This window comes from Petromyzon marinus, assembly GCF_048934315.1.
Source record: "Petromyzon marinus isolate PM22_M1 ecotype Great Lakes invasive population chromosome 76 unlocalized genomic scaffold, UKy_Petmar_22M1.pri1.0 chr76_unloc.1, whole genome shotgun sequence".
In the NCBI taxonomy this organism is placed as follows: Eukaryota; Metazoa; Chordata; class Hyperoartia; order Petromyzontiformes; family Petromyzontidae; genus Petromyzon; species Petromyzon marinus.
Genome location: NW_027422618.1, coordinates 122,738 through 139,778, shown reverse-complemented (window position 1 = coordinate 139,778; position 17,041 = coordinate 122,738). Strand labels below are relative to the sequence as shown.

The window sequence follows — 17,041 nt, the reverse complement described above, 5'->3', positions numbered from 1 at the left end:
TGAATCAGTGGGTGGGTGAGTGAAACAGTGGGTGGGGGAGAGAATCAGTGGGTTGGTGAGTGAATCAGTGGGTGGGTGAGTGAATCAGTGGGTGGATGAGTGAATCAGTGGGTGGGTGAGTGAATCAGTGGGTGGGTGAGTGAATCAGTGGGTGGATGAGTGAATTAGTGGGTGGGTGAGTGAATCAGTGGGTGGGTAAGTGAATCAGTGGGTGGGTGATTGAATCAGTGGGTGGGTGATTGAATCAGTGGGTGGGTGAGTGAAACAGTGGGTGGGTGAGAGAATCAGTGGGTTGGTGAGTGAATCAGTGGGTGGGTGAGTGAATCAGTGGGTGGATGAGTGAATCAGTGGGTGGGTGAGTGAATCAGTGGGTGAGTGAATCAGTGGGTGGATGAGTGAATTAGTGGGTGGGTGAGTGAATCAGTGGGTGGGTAAGTGAATCAGTGGGTGGGTGATTGAATCAGTGGGTGGGTGAGTGAATCAGTGGGTGGATGAGTGAATTAGTGGGTGGGTGAGTGAATCAGTGGGTGGGTAAGTGAATCAGTGGGTGGGTGATTGAATCAGTGGGTGGGTGAGTGAATCAGTGGGTGGGTGAGAGAATCAGTGGGTGGGTGATTGAATCAGTGGGTGGGTGATTGAATCAGTGGTTGGGTGAGTGAATCAGTGGGTGGGTGAGAGAATCAGTGGGTTGGTGAGTGAATCAGTGGGTTGGTGAGTGAAACAGTGGGTGGGTGAGAGAATCAGTGGGTTGGTGAGTGAATCAGTGGGTTGGTGAGTGAATCAGTGGGTGGATGAGTGAATTAGTGGGTGGGTGAGAGAATCAGTGGGTTGGTGAGTGAATTAGTGGGTGGGTGAGTGAATCAGTGGGTGGGTGAGTGAATCAGTGGGTGGGTGAGAGAATCAGTGGGTGGGTGAGAGAATCAGTGGGTGGGTGAGTGAATCAGTGGGTGGGTAAGTGAATCAGTGGGTGGGTGAGTGAATCAGTGGGTGGGTGAGTGAATCAGTGGGTTGGTGAGAGAATCAATGGGTTGGTGAGTGAATCAGTGGCTGGGTGAGTGAATCAGTGGGTTGGTGAGTGAATCAGTGGGCTGGTGAGTGAATCAGTGGCTGGGTGAGTGAATCAGTGGGTTGGTGAGTGAATCAGTGGGTGGGTGAGTGAATCAGTGGGTGGATGAGTGAAACAGTGGGTGGGTGAGAGAATCAGTGGGTTGGTGAGTGAATCAGTGGGTGGGTGAGTGAATCAGTGGGTGGGTGAGAGAATCAGTGGGTTGGTGAGTGAATTAGTGGGTGGGTGAGTGAATCAGTCGGTGGGTAAGTGAATCAGTGGGTGGGTGAGTGAATCAATGGGTGGGTGAGTGAATCAGTGGGTGGGTGAGAGAATCAGTGGGTTGGTGAGTGAATCAGTGGCTGGGTGAGTGAATCAGTGGGTTGGTGAGTGAATCAGTGGGTCGGTGAGTGAATCAGTGGGTGGGTGAGTGAATCAGTGGATGGGTGAGTGAATCAGTGGGTGGGTGAGTGAATCAGTGGGTGGATGAGTGAATCAGTGGGTTGGTGAGTGAATCAGTGGGTGGGTGAATGAGTCTGAGGAGGAGGCGGCAGGTGGAAGAGGTTGTGGAGGAGGTGCACCCCTGACACGGCCATTATGATCCCAGACCCCACACAGCACTGACAATCGAAGGCACCAAACACCACAAAGTCTGCAACGTCATTTCACCTCCTGCTGTCTGTATTTGCAATGACAATATTTACAATAATTATTTACAAAGCTATGAAATTATTTACAACGCGATACATAATGGGGTGGGTGGGTGGGTGGGTGGCTGGGTGGTGCTGCTTGTGGTGGCAGCTGGCACCGACGCCACCACCACCACCACCACCACGACCCCGCTAATGCGCCATGGGCCGGCCACCACAAATCAGCAGGCGGCGGAGGAGCGAGCGGAGCGCGCTGGCCACCTGCGCCAGGCACGCCCCTTGCTTCTTCTTGCTCTGCGGATGCTGCACCTCCTCCGCGTCCACCTCCTCCGCCTTCTCTTCAAGCTCCTTCACCTCCTCGTCCAACTCCACCACCACCTGCTCCGGCTCCACCACCACCTCCTCCTCCTCCTCCTCCATCTCCTCCATCTTCTCCACCTCCTCCGTACCCAACTCTGCCTTCCCTTCCACCTCCTTCACCGCCACCTCTTCCGCCCCCACAAACTCCGTCCACTCCACATTGGTGTAGATGAGCGGTGAGAACGATGAGGATGATGAGGAGGAGGAGGATGATGTTGATGGGGGCATCTCCTCCGGATCAGCTCTGTGGAGGTAGCAGCAGCACCACAGCAGCACGGCGCCACCACTTTAGCCTCTCGCTACAATAGCCAGAGGCCGTAGTCGCTCTGCATCATCACCGCCACCGCCACCACCACCACCAGATCCTCCCGTGGGTGGACTAACGGACTCAACGCACGGTGGCGGATTTAAAAACAAAATCTAAAACTATCACTCTATTTTACCGGGTGTAAGAAGCGACCTGGCCACCACGAGAGATAGCAGCTCGATCAAGTGGCTGATATCACCGTGGTCATCATCATCATCATCGCGTGGAAATGTAGACACACCCGAAGAGACCCATGCAAAAACTAAACTCTTTTTTTTATTTCACCAGGTCTAAGGCTTTCACAGAGCTACTGTGTAGCTATCTTTCAGAAGGCCTACACAGAGACCCATAGAGATGCAGAGACTCGTGTAGAACCATAGACACCCACAGAGACCCCCAGAGACCCATGCAAAAACTAAACTCTTTTTTTTATTTCACCAGGTCTAAGGCTTCCACTGATTTTTGTAGCTCTTGATCAGAAGCAGCGTCGCCATCGCAAATGATGGCTCAAGGCAGTGGCTGATATCATCGTGATCATCATCCCCACGTAAGAAATGTATCGCAGCCAAACACTCTAACCGCGTGGTGATGTCGATTCTAAATGTGGAGGTGAAAACCCGGAGGGACCCGGAGAGAACCCACGTAGGCACGACCACGGGCAGAGAGACAGACAGACGCAGACTTCAAATATACAGCAGCAGCGGCAGGCGTCGTCAGCGGTCGGGATCGAGCCCATGAACTCCTGCGTACCGGGAAAGGGAGTCGACATCTCGTCCCCAACACCCCCAGCCCTATGAGCACACAGAGGGAGTCTCACCGTGGATCAGAAACCCCAGAGGCCTGCAGAGCACCAGCAGTGCTGATGACGACATTGGCTTCCCTGGAGGTGCCGGCGGCGGCGGCGGCGGCGGCGGTGGTGGTGGTGGTGGTGATCATGGGGTTGAGCCTTTGGCTTGTGAAGGTGCCCGTGCCGATTGGGGGGCGCTTCAGGATGAAGCATCTCGGTTTTTCCTTCTTGTTCAGGCAGCAGTGGCGGACCTGATGATCTGTAGAGAGACAGAGAGACAGAAAGACTCAGACACCGACCCACTTACCCACCCACGTACCGACCCACTCGCCCATTCACCCACCTACCAACCCACCCACGCACCGACCCACTCGCCCATTCACCCACCTACCAACCCACCCACGTACCGACCCACTCGCCCATTCACCCACCTACCAACCCACCCACGTACCGACACACTCGCCCATTCACCCACCTACCAACCCACCCACCCACGTACCGACCCACTCGCCCATTCACCCACCTACCAACCCACCCACGTACCGACCCACTCGCCCATTCACCCACCTACCAACCCACCCACGTACCGGCCCACTCGCCCATTCACCCACCTACCAACCCACACACGTACCGACCCACTCGCCCATTCACCCACCTACCAACCCACCCACGTACCGACACACTCGCCCATTCACCCACCTACCAACCCACCCACCCACGTACCGACCCACTCGCCCATTCACCCACCTACCAACCCACCCACGTACCGACCCACTCGCCCATTCACCCACCTACCAACCCACCCACGTACCGGCCCACTCGCCCATTCACCCACCTACCAACCCACACACGTACCGACCCACTCGCCCATTCACCCACCTACAACCCACCCACGTACCGACCCACTCGCACATTCACCCACCCACAAGCCCAGCCACAAGGCCACCCACCCACCAACTAGCCCAGCCACCCACCAACTCACCAACACACCCACCAAACCCACAAACCCACACACCCACTCACCCAACTACCCAATCACCTACTCACTCATTCACTCACCCACAAATCCAACCACTCACCCACTCACTTACTCACCAACAAAACCCACTCACTCATTCACTCACCAACAAACCAACCCACCAACCCACCAACCCACCCACCGACCCACCCACCCACCCACCGACCCACCGACCCACCCACCCACCCACCGACCCACCCACCCACCGACCCACCCACCCACCCACCCACCGACCCACCCACCCACCCACCGACCCACCCACCCACCCACCGACCCACCCACCCATGACATGAATGCCCAGAGCAGCGTCGTTGTGTTGTGCGGCGTTCATGGCGTCTCTCGCTGTAATCCACAGGGTCTCTGTGTGGAGAGCGGTGGGGGGGGGGGGGAGAGGGTCACAACACAAACTCACCTCGTCACCACAGACTCACAACACAAACTCACCTCGTCACCACAAACCCACAACACAAACTCACCTCGTCACCACAAACCCACAACACAAACTCACCTCGTCACCACAAACCCACAACACAGACTCACCTCGTCACCACAGACTCACCTCGTCACCACAGACTCACCGCACAAACTCACCTCATCACCACAAACCCACAACACAAACTCACCTCGTCACCACAAACCCACAACACAAACTCACCTCATCACCACAAACCCACAACACAAACTCACCTCATCACCACAAACCCACAACACAAACTCACCTCGTCACCACAAACCCACAACACAAACTCACCTCGTCACCACAAACCCACAACACAAACTCACCTCGTCACCACAAACCCACAACACAAACTCACCTCGTCACCACAAACCCACAACACAAACTCACCTCGTCACCACAAACCCACAACACAAACTCACCTCGTCACCACAAACCCACAACACAAACTCACCTCGTCACCACAAACCCACAACACAAACTCACCTCGTCACCACAAACCCACAACACAAACTCACGTCATCACCACAAACCCACAACACAAACTCACCTCATCAACACAAACCCACAACACAAACTCACCTCATCAACACAGACTGACAACACAGACTCACATCATCAACACAGACTCACATCATCTACACAGACTCACAACACAAAGTCACATCATCAACACAGACTCACATCATCAACAAAGACTCACATCATCTACACAGACACATCAACACAGACTCACATCAACACAGACTCACATCGTTAACCACAGACTCACATCATCAACACAGACTCACATCATCTACACAGACTCATATCACCAACCACAGACTCACGACACAGACTCACATCACAGACTCACATCATCAACACAGACTCACATCATCAACACAGACTCACATCATCAACACAGACTGACATCACAGACTGACAACACAGACTCACATCATCAACACAGACTCACATCATCAACACAGACTCACATCATCAACACAGACTCACATCATCTACACAGACTCACAACACAGACTCACATCATCAACACAGATTCACATCATCAACACAGACTCACATCATTAACACAGATTCACATCATCAACACAGACTCACAACATCAACACAGACTCACAACATCAACACAGATTCACAACACAGATTCACAACACGGACTCACAACACAGACTCACAACACAGACTCACATCATCAACACAGACTCACAACACAGACTCACAACACAGACTCACAACACAGATTCACATCATCAACACGGACTCACAACACAGACTCACAACACAGACTCACATCATCAACACAGACTGACAACACAGACTGACAACACAGACTCACAACACAGACTCACAACACAGACTCACATCACCAACCACAGACTCACATCATCTACACAAACTCACAACACAGACTCACAACACAGACTAACATCATCAACACAGATTCACATCATCAACACAGACTCACATCATCTACACAGACTCACAACACAGACTCACAACACGGACTCACAACACAGACTCACATCACCAACCACAGACTCACAACACAGACTCACATCATCAACACAGACTCACATCATCAACACAGACTCACATCATCAACACAGACTCACAACACAGACTCACATCACCAACCACAGACTCACATCATCTACACAGACTCACATCGCCAACCACAGACTCACGACACAGACTCACATCACCAACCACAGAATCACAACACAGACTCACAACACAGAGTCACATCACCAACCACAGACTCACATCATCTACACAGACTCACAACACAGACTCACAACACAGACTCACAACACAGACTCACATCACCAACCACAGACTCACATCACCAACCACAGACTCACAACACAGACTCACATCACCAACCACAGACTCACATCACCAACCACAGACTCACAACACAGACTCACAACACAGACTCACATCACCAACCACAGACTCACATCATCTACACAGACTCACAACACAGACTCACAACACAGACTCACATCACCAACCACAGACTCACAACACAGACTCACATCACCAACCACAGACTCACAACACAGACTCACAACACAGACTCACAACACAGACTCACATCACCAACCACAGACTCACATCATCTACACAAACTCACAACAGACTCACAACACAGACTCACATCATCAACACAGATTCACATCATCAACACAGACTCACATCATCTACACAGACTCACAACACAGACTCACAACACGAACTCACAACACAGACTCACATCACCAACCACAGACTCACAACACAGACTCACATCATCAACACAGACTCACATCATCAACACAGACTCACATCATCAACACAGACTCACAACACAGACTCACATCACCAACCACAGACTCACATCATCTACACAGACTCACATCACCAACCACAGACTCACGACACAGACTCACATCACCAACCACAGACTCACAACACAGACTCACAACACAGAGTCAAATCACCAACCACAGACTCACATCATCTACACAGACTCACAACACAGACTCACAACACAGACTCACAACACAGACTCACAACACAGAGTCACATCACCAACCACAGACTCACATCACCAACCACAGACTCACAACACAGACTCACATCACCAACCACAGACTCACATCACCAACCACAGACTCACAACACAGACTCACAACACAGACTCACATCACCAACCACAGACTCACAATACAGACTCACAACACAGACTCACAACACAGAGTCACATCACCAACCACAGACTCACATCATCTACACAGACTCACAACACAGACTCACAACACAGACTCACAACACAGACTCACATCACCAACCACAGACTCACATCACCAACCACAGACTCACAACACAGACTCACATCACCAACCACAGACTCACATCACCAACCACAGACTCACAACACAGACTCACAACACAGACTCACATCACCAACCACAGACTCACATCATCTACACAGACTCACAACACAGACTCACAACACAGACTCACATCACCAACCACAGACTCACAACACAGACTCACATCACCAACCACAGACTCACAACACAGACTCACAACACAGACTCACAACACAGACTCACATCACCAACCACAGACTCACATCATCTACACAAACTCACAACAGACTCACAACACAGACTCACATCATCAACACAGATTCACATCATCAACACAGACTCACATCATCTACACAGACTCACAACACAGACTCACAACACGAACTCACAACACAGACTCACATCACCAACCACAGACTCACAACACAGACTCACATCATCAACACAGACTCACATCATCAACACAGACTCACATCATCAACACAGACTCACAACACAGACTCACATCACCAACCACAGACTCACATCATCTACACAGACTCACATCACCAACCACAGACTCACGACACAGACTCACATCACCAACCACAGACTCACAACACAGACTCACAACACAGAGTCAAATCACCAACCACAGACTCACATCATCTACACAGACTCACAACACAGACTCACAACACAGACTCACAACACAGACTCACAACACAGAGTCACATCACCAACCACAGACTCACATCACCAACCACAGACTCACAACACAGACTCACATCACCAACCACAGACTCACATCACCAACCACAGACTCACAACACAGACTCACAACACAGACTCACATCACCAACCACAGACTCACAATACAGACTCACAACACAGACTCACAACACAGACTCACATCACCAACCACAGACTCACAACACAGACTCACATCATCTACACAGACTGACAACACAGACTCACATCACCAACCACAGACTCACAACACAGACTCACATCACAGACTCACAACACAGACTCACATCACCAACCACAGACTCACATCACAGACTCACATCACGGACTCACATCATCTACACAGACTCACAACACAGACTCACATCACCAACCACAGACTCACAACACAGACTCACATCATCTACACGGACTCACATCACGGACTCACATCATCAACACAGACTCACAACACAGACTCACATCACCAACCACAGACTCACATCACGGACTCACATCATCAACACAGACTCACAACACAGACTCACATCACCAACCACGGACTCACATCACGGACTCACATCACGGACTCACAACACAGACTCACAACACAGACTCACATCACCAACCACAGACTCACAACACAGACTCACATCACCAACCACAGACTCACATCACGGACTCACATCATGGACTCACAACACAGACTCACAACACAGACTCACATCACCAACCACAGACTCACAACACAGACTCACATCACCAACCACAGACTCACATCACGGACTCACAACACAGACTCACAACACAGACTCACAACACAAACTCACAACACAGACTCACAACACAGACTCACATCACGGACTCACAACACAGACTCACAACACAGACTCACAACACAGACTCACATCACCAACCACAGACTCACATCACGGACTCACAACACAGAGTCACAACACAGACTCACATCACCATCACAGACTCACAACACAGACTCACATCACCAACCACAGACTCACATCACGGACTCAAGATCATCAACACGGACTCACAACACAGAATCACAACACAGACTCACAACACAGAATCACAACACAGACTCACATCATCTACACAGACTCACATCATCTACATAGACTCACAACACAGACTCACATCACAGACTCACATCACAGACTCACATCACCAATCACAGACTCACAACGCAGACTCACAACACAGACTCACATCACCAAACACAGACTCACAACACAGACTCACAACACAGACTCACAACACAGACTCACAACACAGACTCACAACACCAACCACAGACTCACAACACAGACTCACATCATCAACACAGACTCACATCACCAACCACAGACTCACATCATCTACACAGACTCACATCACAGACTCACATCACGGACTCACATCACAGACTCACATCACGGACTCACATCACAGACTCACATCACGGACTCACATCACGGACTCACAACACAGACTCACATCACAGACTCACATCACAGACTCACATCACGGACTCACAACACAGACTCACATCACAGACTCACAACACAGACTCACATCACAGACTCACATCACGGACTCACAACACAGACTCACATCACAGACTCACATCACAGACTCACATCACGGACTCACATCATGGACTCACAACACAGACTCACAACACAGACTCACAACACAGACTCACAACACAGACTCACATCACGGACTCACAACACGGACTCACATCACGGACTCACATCACGGACTCACGTTCCCACCTGTCTGAGTGGTAACGCTCGGATCACGACGACCACGACGGGGAGCAATCTCAAGAAGCGGCCGTTTGCTGCGCACGTGACCAGGGCTCTGACGACACTTCCTACGACGTCACGTAACCCCGCCCCCAAGTCGATGACGGCGCAATGCTCGCCACGCCCACCGGCCCCGCCCACCACCCAAGCCAACCGCCCCCGTACCGCCCCCCAGCCCCGCCCACCGCCACAGCCAACCGCCCCCGTCCCGCCCAACAGCCCCGCCCCACCACCCCATCCAACCGCCCCCGCCCACCAGCATCGCCCCCACTAACAGCCACCGCCCATCGCCACGCCCCCAATTACCGCCCCGCCCCCATCCCCCGCCGCTACTTCCGGTTTGTCAGGCGCGAGGTCTCCGCCTCCTCGCCCCCCCTAGGTCGACTCAGCCTCAAATGGGCACGCCGGTGCCACGTGCGCGGTGGTCAACATCGCCAGCACTGTGGGAGAGACAAAGGCGGCCGGGCGGGCGTGGTGCTGGCCACCCACCCCCTCCTTGTATGTGTGTATGTGTGTGAGTATGTGTAAGTGAGTGTGTGTGAGTGCGTGTAAGTGAGTGTGTGTGAGTGTGTGATAGTGAGTGTGTGTGAGTGTGTGTGTGAGTGTGTGTTAGTGAGTGATAGTGAGTGTGTGTGAGTGTGTGTGAGTGTGTGATAGTGAGTGATAGTGAGTGTGTGTGAGTGTGTGTTAGTGTGTGATAGTGAGTGTGTGTAAGTGAGTGTGTGTGAGTGTGTGTAAGTGAGTGTGTGTGAGTGTGTGTAAGTGAGTGTGTGTGAGTGTGTGTAAGTGAGTGTGTGTGAGTGTGTGTTAGTGTGTGATAGTGAATGTGTGTAAGTGAGTGTGTGTGAGTGTGTGTTAGTGAGTGTGTGTAAGTGATTGTGTGTTAGTGAGTGTGTGTTAGTGAGTGTGTGTGAGTGTGTGTAAGTGAGTGTGTGTGAGTGTGTGTAAGTGAGTGTGTGTAAGTGTGTGATAGTGAGTGTGTGTTAGTGAGTGTGTGTAAGTGAGTGTGTGTGAGTGTGTGATAGTGAGTGTGTGTGAGTGTGTGTAAGTGATTGTGTGTTAGTGTGTGTTAGTGAGTGTGTGTTAGTGTGTGTTAGTGTGTGTGAGTTAGTGAGTGTGTGTGAGTGTGTGTTAGTGTGTGATAGTGAGTGTGTGTGAGTGTGTGTAAGTGTGTGTAAGTGAGTGTGTGTTAGTGAGTGTGTGTTAGTGTGTGATAGTGAGTGTGTGTGAGTGTGTGTAAGTGATTGTGTGTTAGTGAGTGTGTGTGAGTGTGTGTAATTGAGTGTGTGATAGTGAGTGTGTGTTAGTGAGTGTGTGTTAGTGTGTGATAGTGAGTGTGTGGGAGTGTGTGTAAGTGATTGTGTGTTAGTGAGTGTGTGTGAGTGTGTGTAATTGAGTGTGTGATAGTGAGTGTGTGTTAGTGAGTGTGTGTTAGTGTGTGATAGTGAGTGTGTGGGAGTGTGTGTTAGTGATTGTGTGTTAGTGAGTGTGTGTGAGTGTGTGTAATTGACTGTGTGATAGTGAGTGTGTGTTAGTGAGTGTGTGTTAGTGTGTGATAGTGAGTGTGTGGGAGTGTGTGTAAGTGATTGTGTGTTAGTGAGTGTGTGTGAGTGTGTGTAATTGAGTGTGTGATAGTGAGTGTGTGTTAGTGAGTGTGTGTTAGTGTGTGATAGTGAGTGTGTGGGAGTGTGTGTAAGTGATTGTGTGTTAGTGAGTGTGTGTGAGTGTGTGTAATTGAGTGTGTGATAGTGAGTGTGTGTTAGTGAGTGTGTGTTAGTGTGTGATAGTGAGTGTGTGGGAGTGTGTGTTAGTGATTGTGTGTTAGTGAGTGTGTGTGAGTGTGTGTAATTGACTGTGTGATAGTGAGTGTGTGTTAGTGAGTGTGTGTTAGTGTGTGATAGTGAGTGTGTGGGAGTGTGTGTAAGTGATTGTGTGTTAGTGAGTGTGTGTGAGTGTGTGTAATTGAGTGTGTGATAGTGAGTGTGTGTTAGTGAGTGTGTGTTAGTGTGTGATAGTGAGTGTGTGGGAGTGTGTGTAAGTGATTGTGTGTTAGTGAGTGTGTGTGAGTGTGTGTAATTGAGTGTGTGATAGTGAGTGTGTGTTAGTGAGTGTGTGGGAGTGTGTGATAGTGAGTGTGTGGGAGTGTGTGTTAGTGATTGTGTGTTAGTGAGTGTGTGTGAGTGTGTGTAATTGAGTGTGTGATAGTGAGTGTGTGTTAGTGAGTGTGTGTTAGTGTGTGATAGTGAGTGTGTGGGAGTGTGTGTAAGTGATTGTGTGTTAGTGAGTGTGTGTGAGTGTGTGTAATTGAGTGTGTGATAGTGAGTGTGTGTTAGTGAGTGTGTGGGAGTGTGTGATAGTGAGTGTGTGGGAGTGTGTGTGTGTGAGTCCGGCAAAACAACCCCCTACCTCCTCGCGGTGCCGGACGGGCAACTCTGTCGTGGACAGCGCTGTGGGGGGAGATCCAATTTTGATTGGCTCCTCCCCTCATGGCATATGTGTCCACCACAGGGGCTAAACGGGGGCTCTGGACGGGTGCGAGGGGCTGGTAACCCCTCCACCTTCAATTAATTACCACGAAACTACGAATTAAACTGAAATATGTAACAACTAAGCTTGTGCCGGAGGCCCCGGGGGGCCAGGCGTCTATGACGTCTCCTGGCCAAACCCCAATTGGCGGAGCCAGGAGATTGAATACCTACCCTCGGGGCTACTCCAGAAACAACGAAAAGCCACTACGGTTGGCCACGTGGAATGTTCGAACGCTCACTGCAGAGGAGAGGCTGCCACTCCTCTGTCGGGAGCTGGACCGGTACCGCCTGGATCTATGCGGCATTCAGGAGGTCCGGTGGACCGGCTCTGGCTCCTGCCACCATGAGGGGTGGACAGTCCTCTACTCGGGGCAGCAGACTGCCAAACAACAGGGTGTGGGTCTTCTTTTGAACAAAAGAATGAAGGGGGCGTGGGAGCGTGGCGGTGAGGTGTGGGAAGCTGTAAGCCCCAGGCTACTTTGGGCTCGCCTTCCCATCAACCGGAGGCGAGGAATGGTGGTCGTGGTTACTTATGCCCCCACCGAAGATGAACATCCGTGGAGGGATGCAGGCAAAGCCGATGAGTCAGATGCCTTCTATGACCTCCTGTCACAGGTGCTGGCTAAAGTGGCCCCTCGGGATAGAGTCATCATGTTGGGTGACTTCAATGCCCGAGTTGGTCATGATACTGGCACCTGGTCTGGAGTGATAGGAGGGCATGGGCCAGATCAGCTCAATAACAACGGTAGGAGGCTGCTAGATTTTTGTGCAGCCCATGGGCTTGTAATTACCAACACGCTGTTCCGGCATCGGCGCATCCACACAACATCATGGATGCATGCCGGGTCCAAGCAAGAACATCTGCTGGACTACATAGTGACGGACCAGCGAATGCGAGCCCATGTCCTTGACACCAGGACCTACCGTGGAGCTGATCTGCCCTCTGACCATCGACTAGTCATCTGTAAGATGCGCCTGCCATTCTTCCACTCCGATGGTGGGTGTACACCCAGGACCCCATTCCAACCTAAAGTGGCCTGGTCTCAGTTATCTGATGAAAGTTGCAAGCGAGAATTTCATCATCGCTTGCGGCTGGGATTGGCATCGTCCCCGACTCCTCCTGATGTCGAGGGTAAATGGGCGAGGTTTAGGACTGTGACTCATGCAGCTGCAATGGCTGCTTTGGGTACGCGGTCCAGACCTCCCCAGACACCCTGGATGACAGAGGAGTTGTTCAAGATGGTTGAGAAAAGCGACAGGCCCACTGTCATCGGCTACAGAATCCCACTTCAGAGAATGAGGAGGCTTACCGCAGCCTTCGCTCGGAGGTTCGGAGAGCCGTGAGGCGCTGCAAGGATGGGTGGTGGTCGCGGGTTGCTGAGGAGATGGAGTCTGCCTCCGTGGCCCGTGATCACAAATCTCTATTTAACTCCATCAAAAAAGTAACCTGCAGCGCCACACCTATTACCATCATTAGGGGAAAAAACGGTGATCCAATTTCCGACCCCCAGGAACAGGTTCGCAGATTTGCTGAGCATTTCTGTGAGGTCCTGGGGGAGGGAAAATCCCTCAGCCAGGAAAACATCGTGGCACAAAGTGAGGATGACCCTGCTGAGGCTGCGGTGCCTCAAATATTGGATGAAGTCACCCCCTGTGAGTGGCTGGCTGAGGTGCCAGCTGCTGATGAAGTATTGAAGGCGATCCGGAGTCTGAGACCAGGAAAGGCAGCGGGCAGAGATGATCTCCCAAGCGAAATGCTGAGGGAGGGTGGCGTTTGTGCACAGACTGCCCTATATGACATCATAACAACAGTCTGGACCACTGGACGGGTTCCGCAGGATTGGAAGGATGCCCTGGTGGTCCCCCTTTTTAAGAAGGGGGACCGCACAGACTGTAACAATTACAGGGGCATCTCACTCCTCAGTGTGCCGGGAAAGGTCCTGGCAAGGATTATTCAGCATCGCCTTGCCAGGCACGCTGAGGAGAGGCTTGCGGAGCCCCAATGCGGTTTCAGGAAAGGGCGGTCCTGCACAGATGCCATATTTTCTGTCCGTCTGCTACAGCAGAGGTGTAGGGAATTCCAACAAGACCTACATCTCTGCTTTATTGACCTGGTCAAGGCCTATGATACCATCAGTAGGCCTGGGCTCTGGGTCGTTCTTCGTGCTTTTGGAGTACCTGACCCTCTGCTCACGATCATTAAGGACCTTCATGATGGTGAGCGGGCCCGGGTAAAACTACGTGGCCGGGAGTCAGAGCCATTCCCTGTACACCTTGGGGTGCGACAGGGATGTCCTCTGGCTCCCACATTATTTAACATCTATTTTGACCACGTAGTTCGTGAAGCCTTCAATAGCTGTACCGGGGGAATTTCCATATGGTACAGATATAATGGGAGGCTAATCGATGCCCGGGTGCGGTCAAGGGATGGCTCCCTATTGCTCAACCACGTTATGTATGCTGATGACTTGGTAATAGCTGCTCAGTCAGAGGAGGAGTTGGAGACGCTGCTGCTGAGACTGGAGCGTGCCACTAAGAGGTGGGGCCTTACCATCAGCCCCACCAAAACTAAGCACCTGCCTGGGTATTTTGTACCATCGGACACTCCACCCCCACAACTCCCAATCGGTGATGGGGCAGTTGTGGAGAGAGTGGAGAGTTTCCCATACCTGGGCAGTGTGCTTACGACTGGCTCCAGTTTAACAGCAGAGGTCTCACTCCGAATCAGTCGAGCGGCAATATCTTTTCATCGGTTGCGTAACGCTGTGTGGAAGCTACCTGGTCTGTCGCTCCGCACTAAGCTTCAGGTCTTCTCGGCCACGGTCATTCCCTCCCTTCTCTACGCTTGCGAAACGTGGACCCCCCTAATGGAACATCTTCGCCGGTTAGAAACATTTAGGCTGGCCTGCCTACGATCCATCCTGGGTTTAACCAGACTGGATTGTGTGAGGAGCTCACAAATCCTTGAAAGATCTGGGCAGGGTCCCATCGGTGAGCTCCTCCGGCAGGCAAGGCTGCGATGGCTGGGTCATGTAGCCCGCATGCCCAGCCACCGCATGCCGAAACAGCTTTTGTTTGGCCGGATTGAGGGGGCTAAGCGGGCGCGGCACGGGCTAGAGAAGAGATGGAGTGATGTGGTACAGGAGGACGTGGAGCTGAGTGGACTTGCCGATGACTGGTACCAGCGGTGTCAAGATCGGCCTCTGTGGAGGAGGCTCGTGAAGGATGCTACTGGGCAGTTGGAGGCAGTCGCCCTCCAACAACAACGGAGGGCGGAGGAGCGACGCTCACAACAGCGAGCGGAGCGCCGGGTGGCTAAAGCACAGCAGGTTGGCACAGTAGGGGGCACAGGTGGTGCATCAGCCAGTCATCTCAGTCAGTCGACCCGTGGCACCTGGGTCTGCCCCGTGACCTCCTGCCAGCGGGCGTTCGACACTTCACGTGGCCTCAGGGTGCACATAGCCTGGCACAAGCGTCGTGGTGACGTCACCGCCACTTAGTGGCGAATGGCGGTTGTTGTTGTGTGTGTGTGTGAGTGTGTGTAAGTGAGTGTGTGTTAGTGAGTGTGTGTTAGTGAGTGTGTGTTAGTGAGTGTGTGTGAGTATGTGTAAGTGAGTGTGTGTTAGTGAGTGTGTGTTAGTGAGTGTGTGTTAGTGTGTGATAGTGAGTGTGTGTGAGTGTGTGTAAGTGATTGTGTGTTAGTGAGTGTGTGTTAGTGAGTGTGTGTTAGTGTGTGATAGTGAGTGTGTGGGGGAGCGGTAGTGTAGCGGTTAGCGCTACGCTGCGCTATGAACCTGGCCACCCGGGTTCGATTCTCGCTCACGGCCAACACCAGTGACGATTATCTGAACCGGTCCTGGGCCTCCCCTAGGTCGACTCAGCCTCAAATGAGTACCTAGTGCGGGCTGGCCACCCACCCCCTCGTGTACCGTTCCGGCCTTCATAGGTGCTCGCTAACAGCACTTGCCCCTAGAGTCTGTTAAGGCTATATGGGGGATCTTTGTTTATCTTTGTGTGGTATGGTGTGTGTGTGTGGTATGGTGTGTGTGTGGTATTGGTGGGGAGCGATAGTGTAGCGGTTAGCGCGCTGCGCTATGAACCTGGCGACTCGGGTTCGAATCCGGCTCACGGCCAACACCAGTGACGATTATCTGAACCGGTCCCGGGCCTCCCCTAGGTCAACTCAGCCTCAAATTAGTACCTGGTGCGGTGTGTAAACATTGCCACTAGGGAGACAAAGGCGGTCGGGCGTGGTGCTGGCAACCCACCCCCTCGTGTACCGTTCCGGCCTTCATAGGTGCTCGCTAACAGCACTTGCCCCTACAGTCTGTTAAGGCTATATGGGGGATCTTTGTCTTTGTCTGTGTGTGTGTGTGTGGTATGGTGTGTGTGTGTGTTATGGTGTGTGTGGCATGGTGTGTGTGTGTGGTATGGTGTGTGTGTGTGGTATGGTATGGTGTGTGTGTGTGTGGTATCGTGTATGTGTGTGTGGTATGGTGTGTGTGTGTG

The 17,041-nt window shown here is 52.0% G+C and overlaps 1 protein-coding gene across 1 annotated transcript; it reads right to left on the bottom strand.

Annotated features, from left to right (window-relative positions):
• Positions 1-1,705: 1,705 nt before the first annotated feature.
• On the bottom strand, positions 1,706-10,064 carry LOC142908182 (uncharacterized). Its single transcript, XM_076058502.1, has 4 exons — positions 9,972-10,064; positions 4,450-4,527; positions 3,180-3,408; positions 1,706-2,299 (listed from the first exon to the last, which is right to left on the bottom strand). The coding sequence occupies exons 2-4, from the start codon at positions 4,496-4,498 to the stop codon at positions 1,888-1,890; spliced, it is 690 nt and encodes a 229-aa protein (XP_075914617.1). The 5' UTR covers positions 4,499-4,527; positions 9,972-10,064; the 3' UTR covers positions 1,706-1,887.
• Positions 10,065-17,041: the final 6,977 nt, after the last annotated feature.

Coding starts and splice junctions, on each gene's coding strand:
- LOC142908182 (XM_076058502.1), bottom strand. CDS start 4,498: ATGAACGCCGCACAACACAACGACGCTGCTCTGGGCATTCATGTCATG. Junction 3,409..4,449: donor TCTGGGCATTCATGTCATGG/GTGGGTGGGTCG, acceptor GTCTCTCTACAG/ATCATCAGGTCCGCCACTGC. Junction 2,300..3,179: donor TCTGGGGTTTCTGATCCACG/GTGAGACTCCCT, acceptor CTACCTCCACAG/AGCTGATCCGGAGGAGATGC.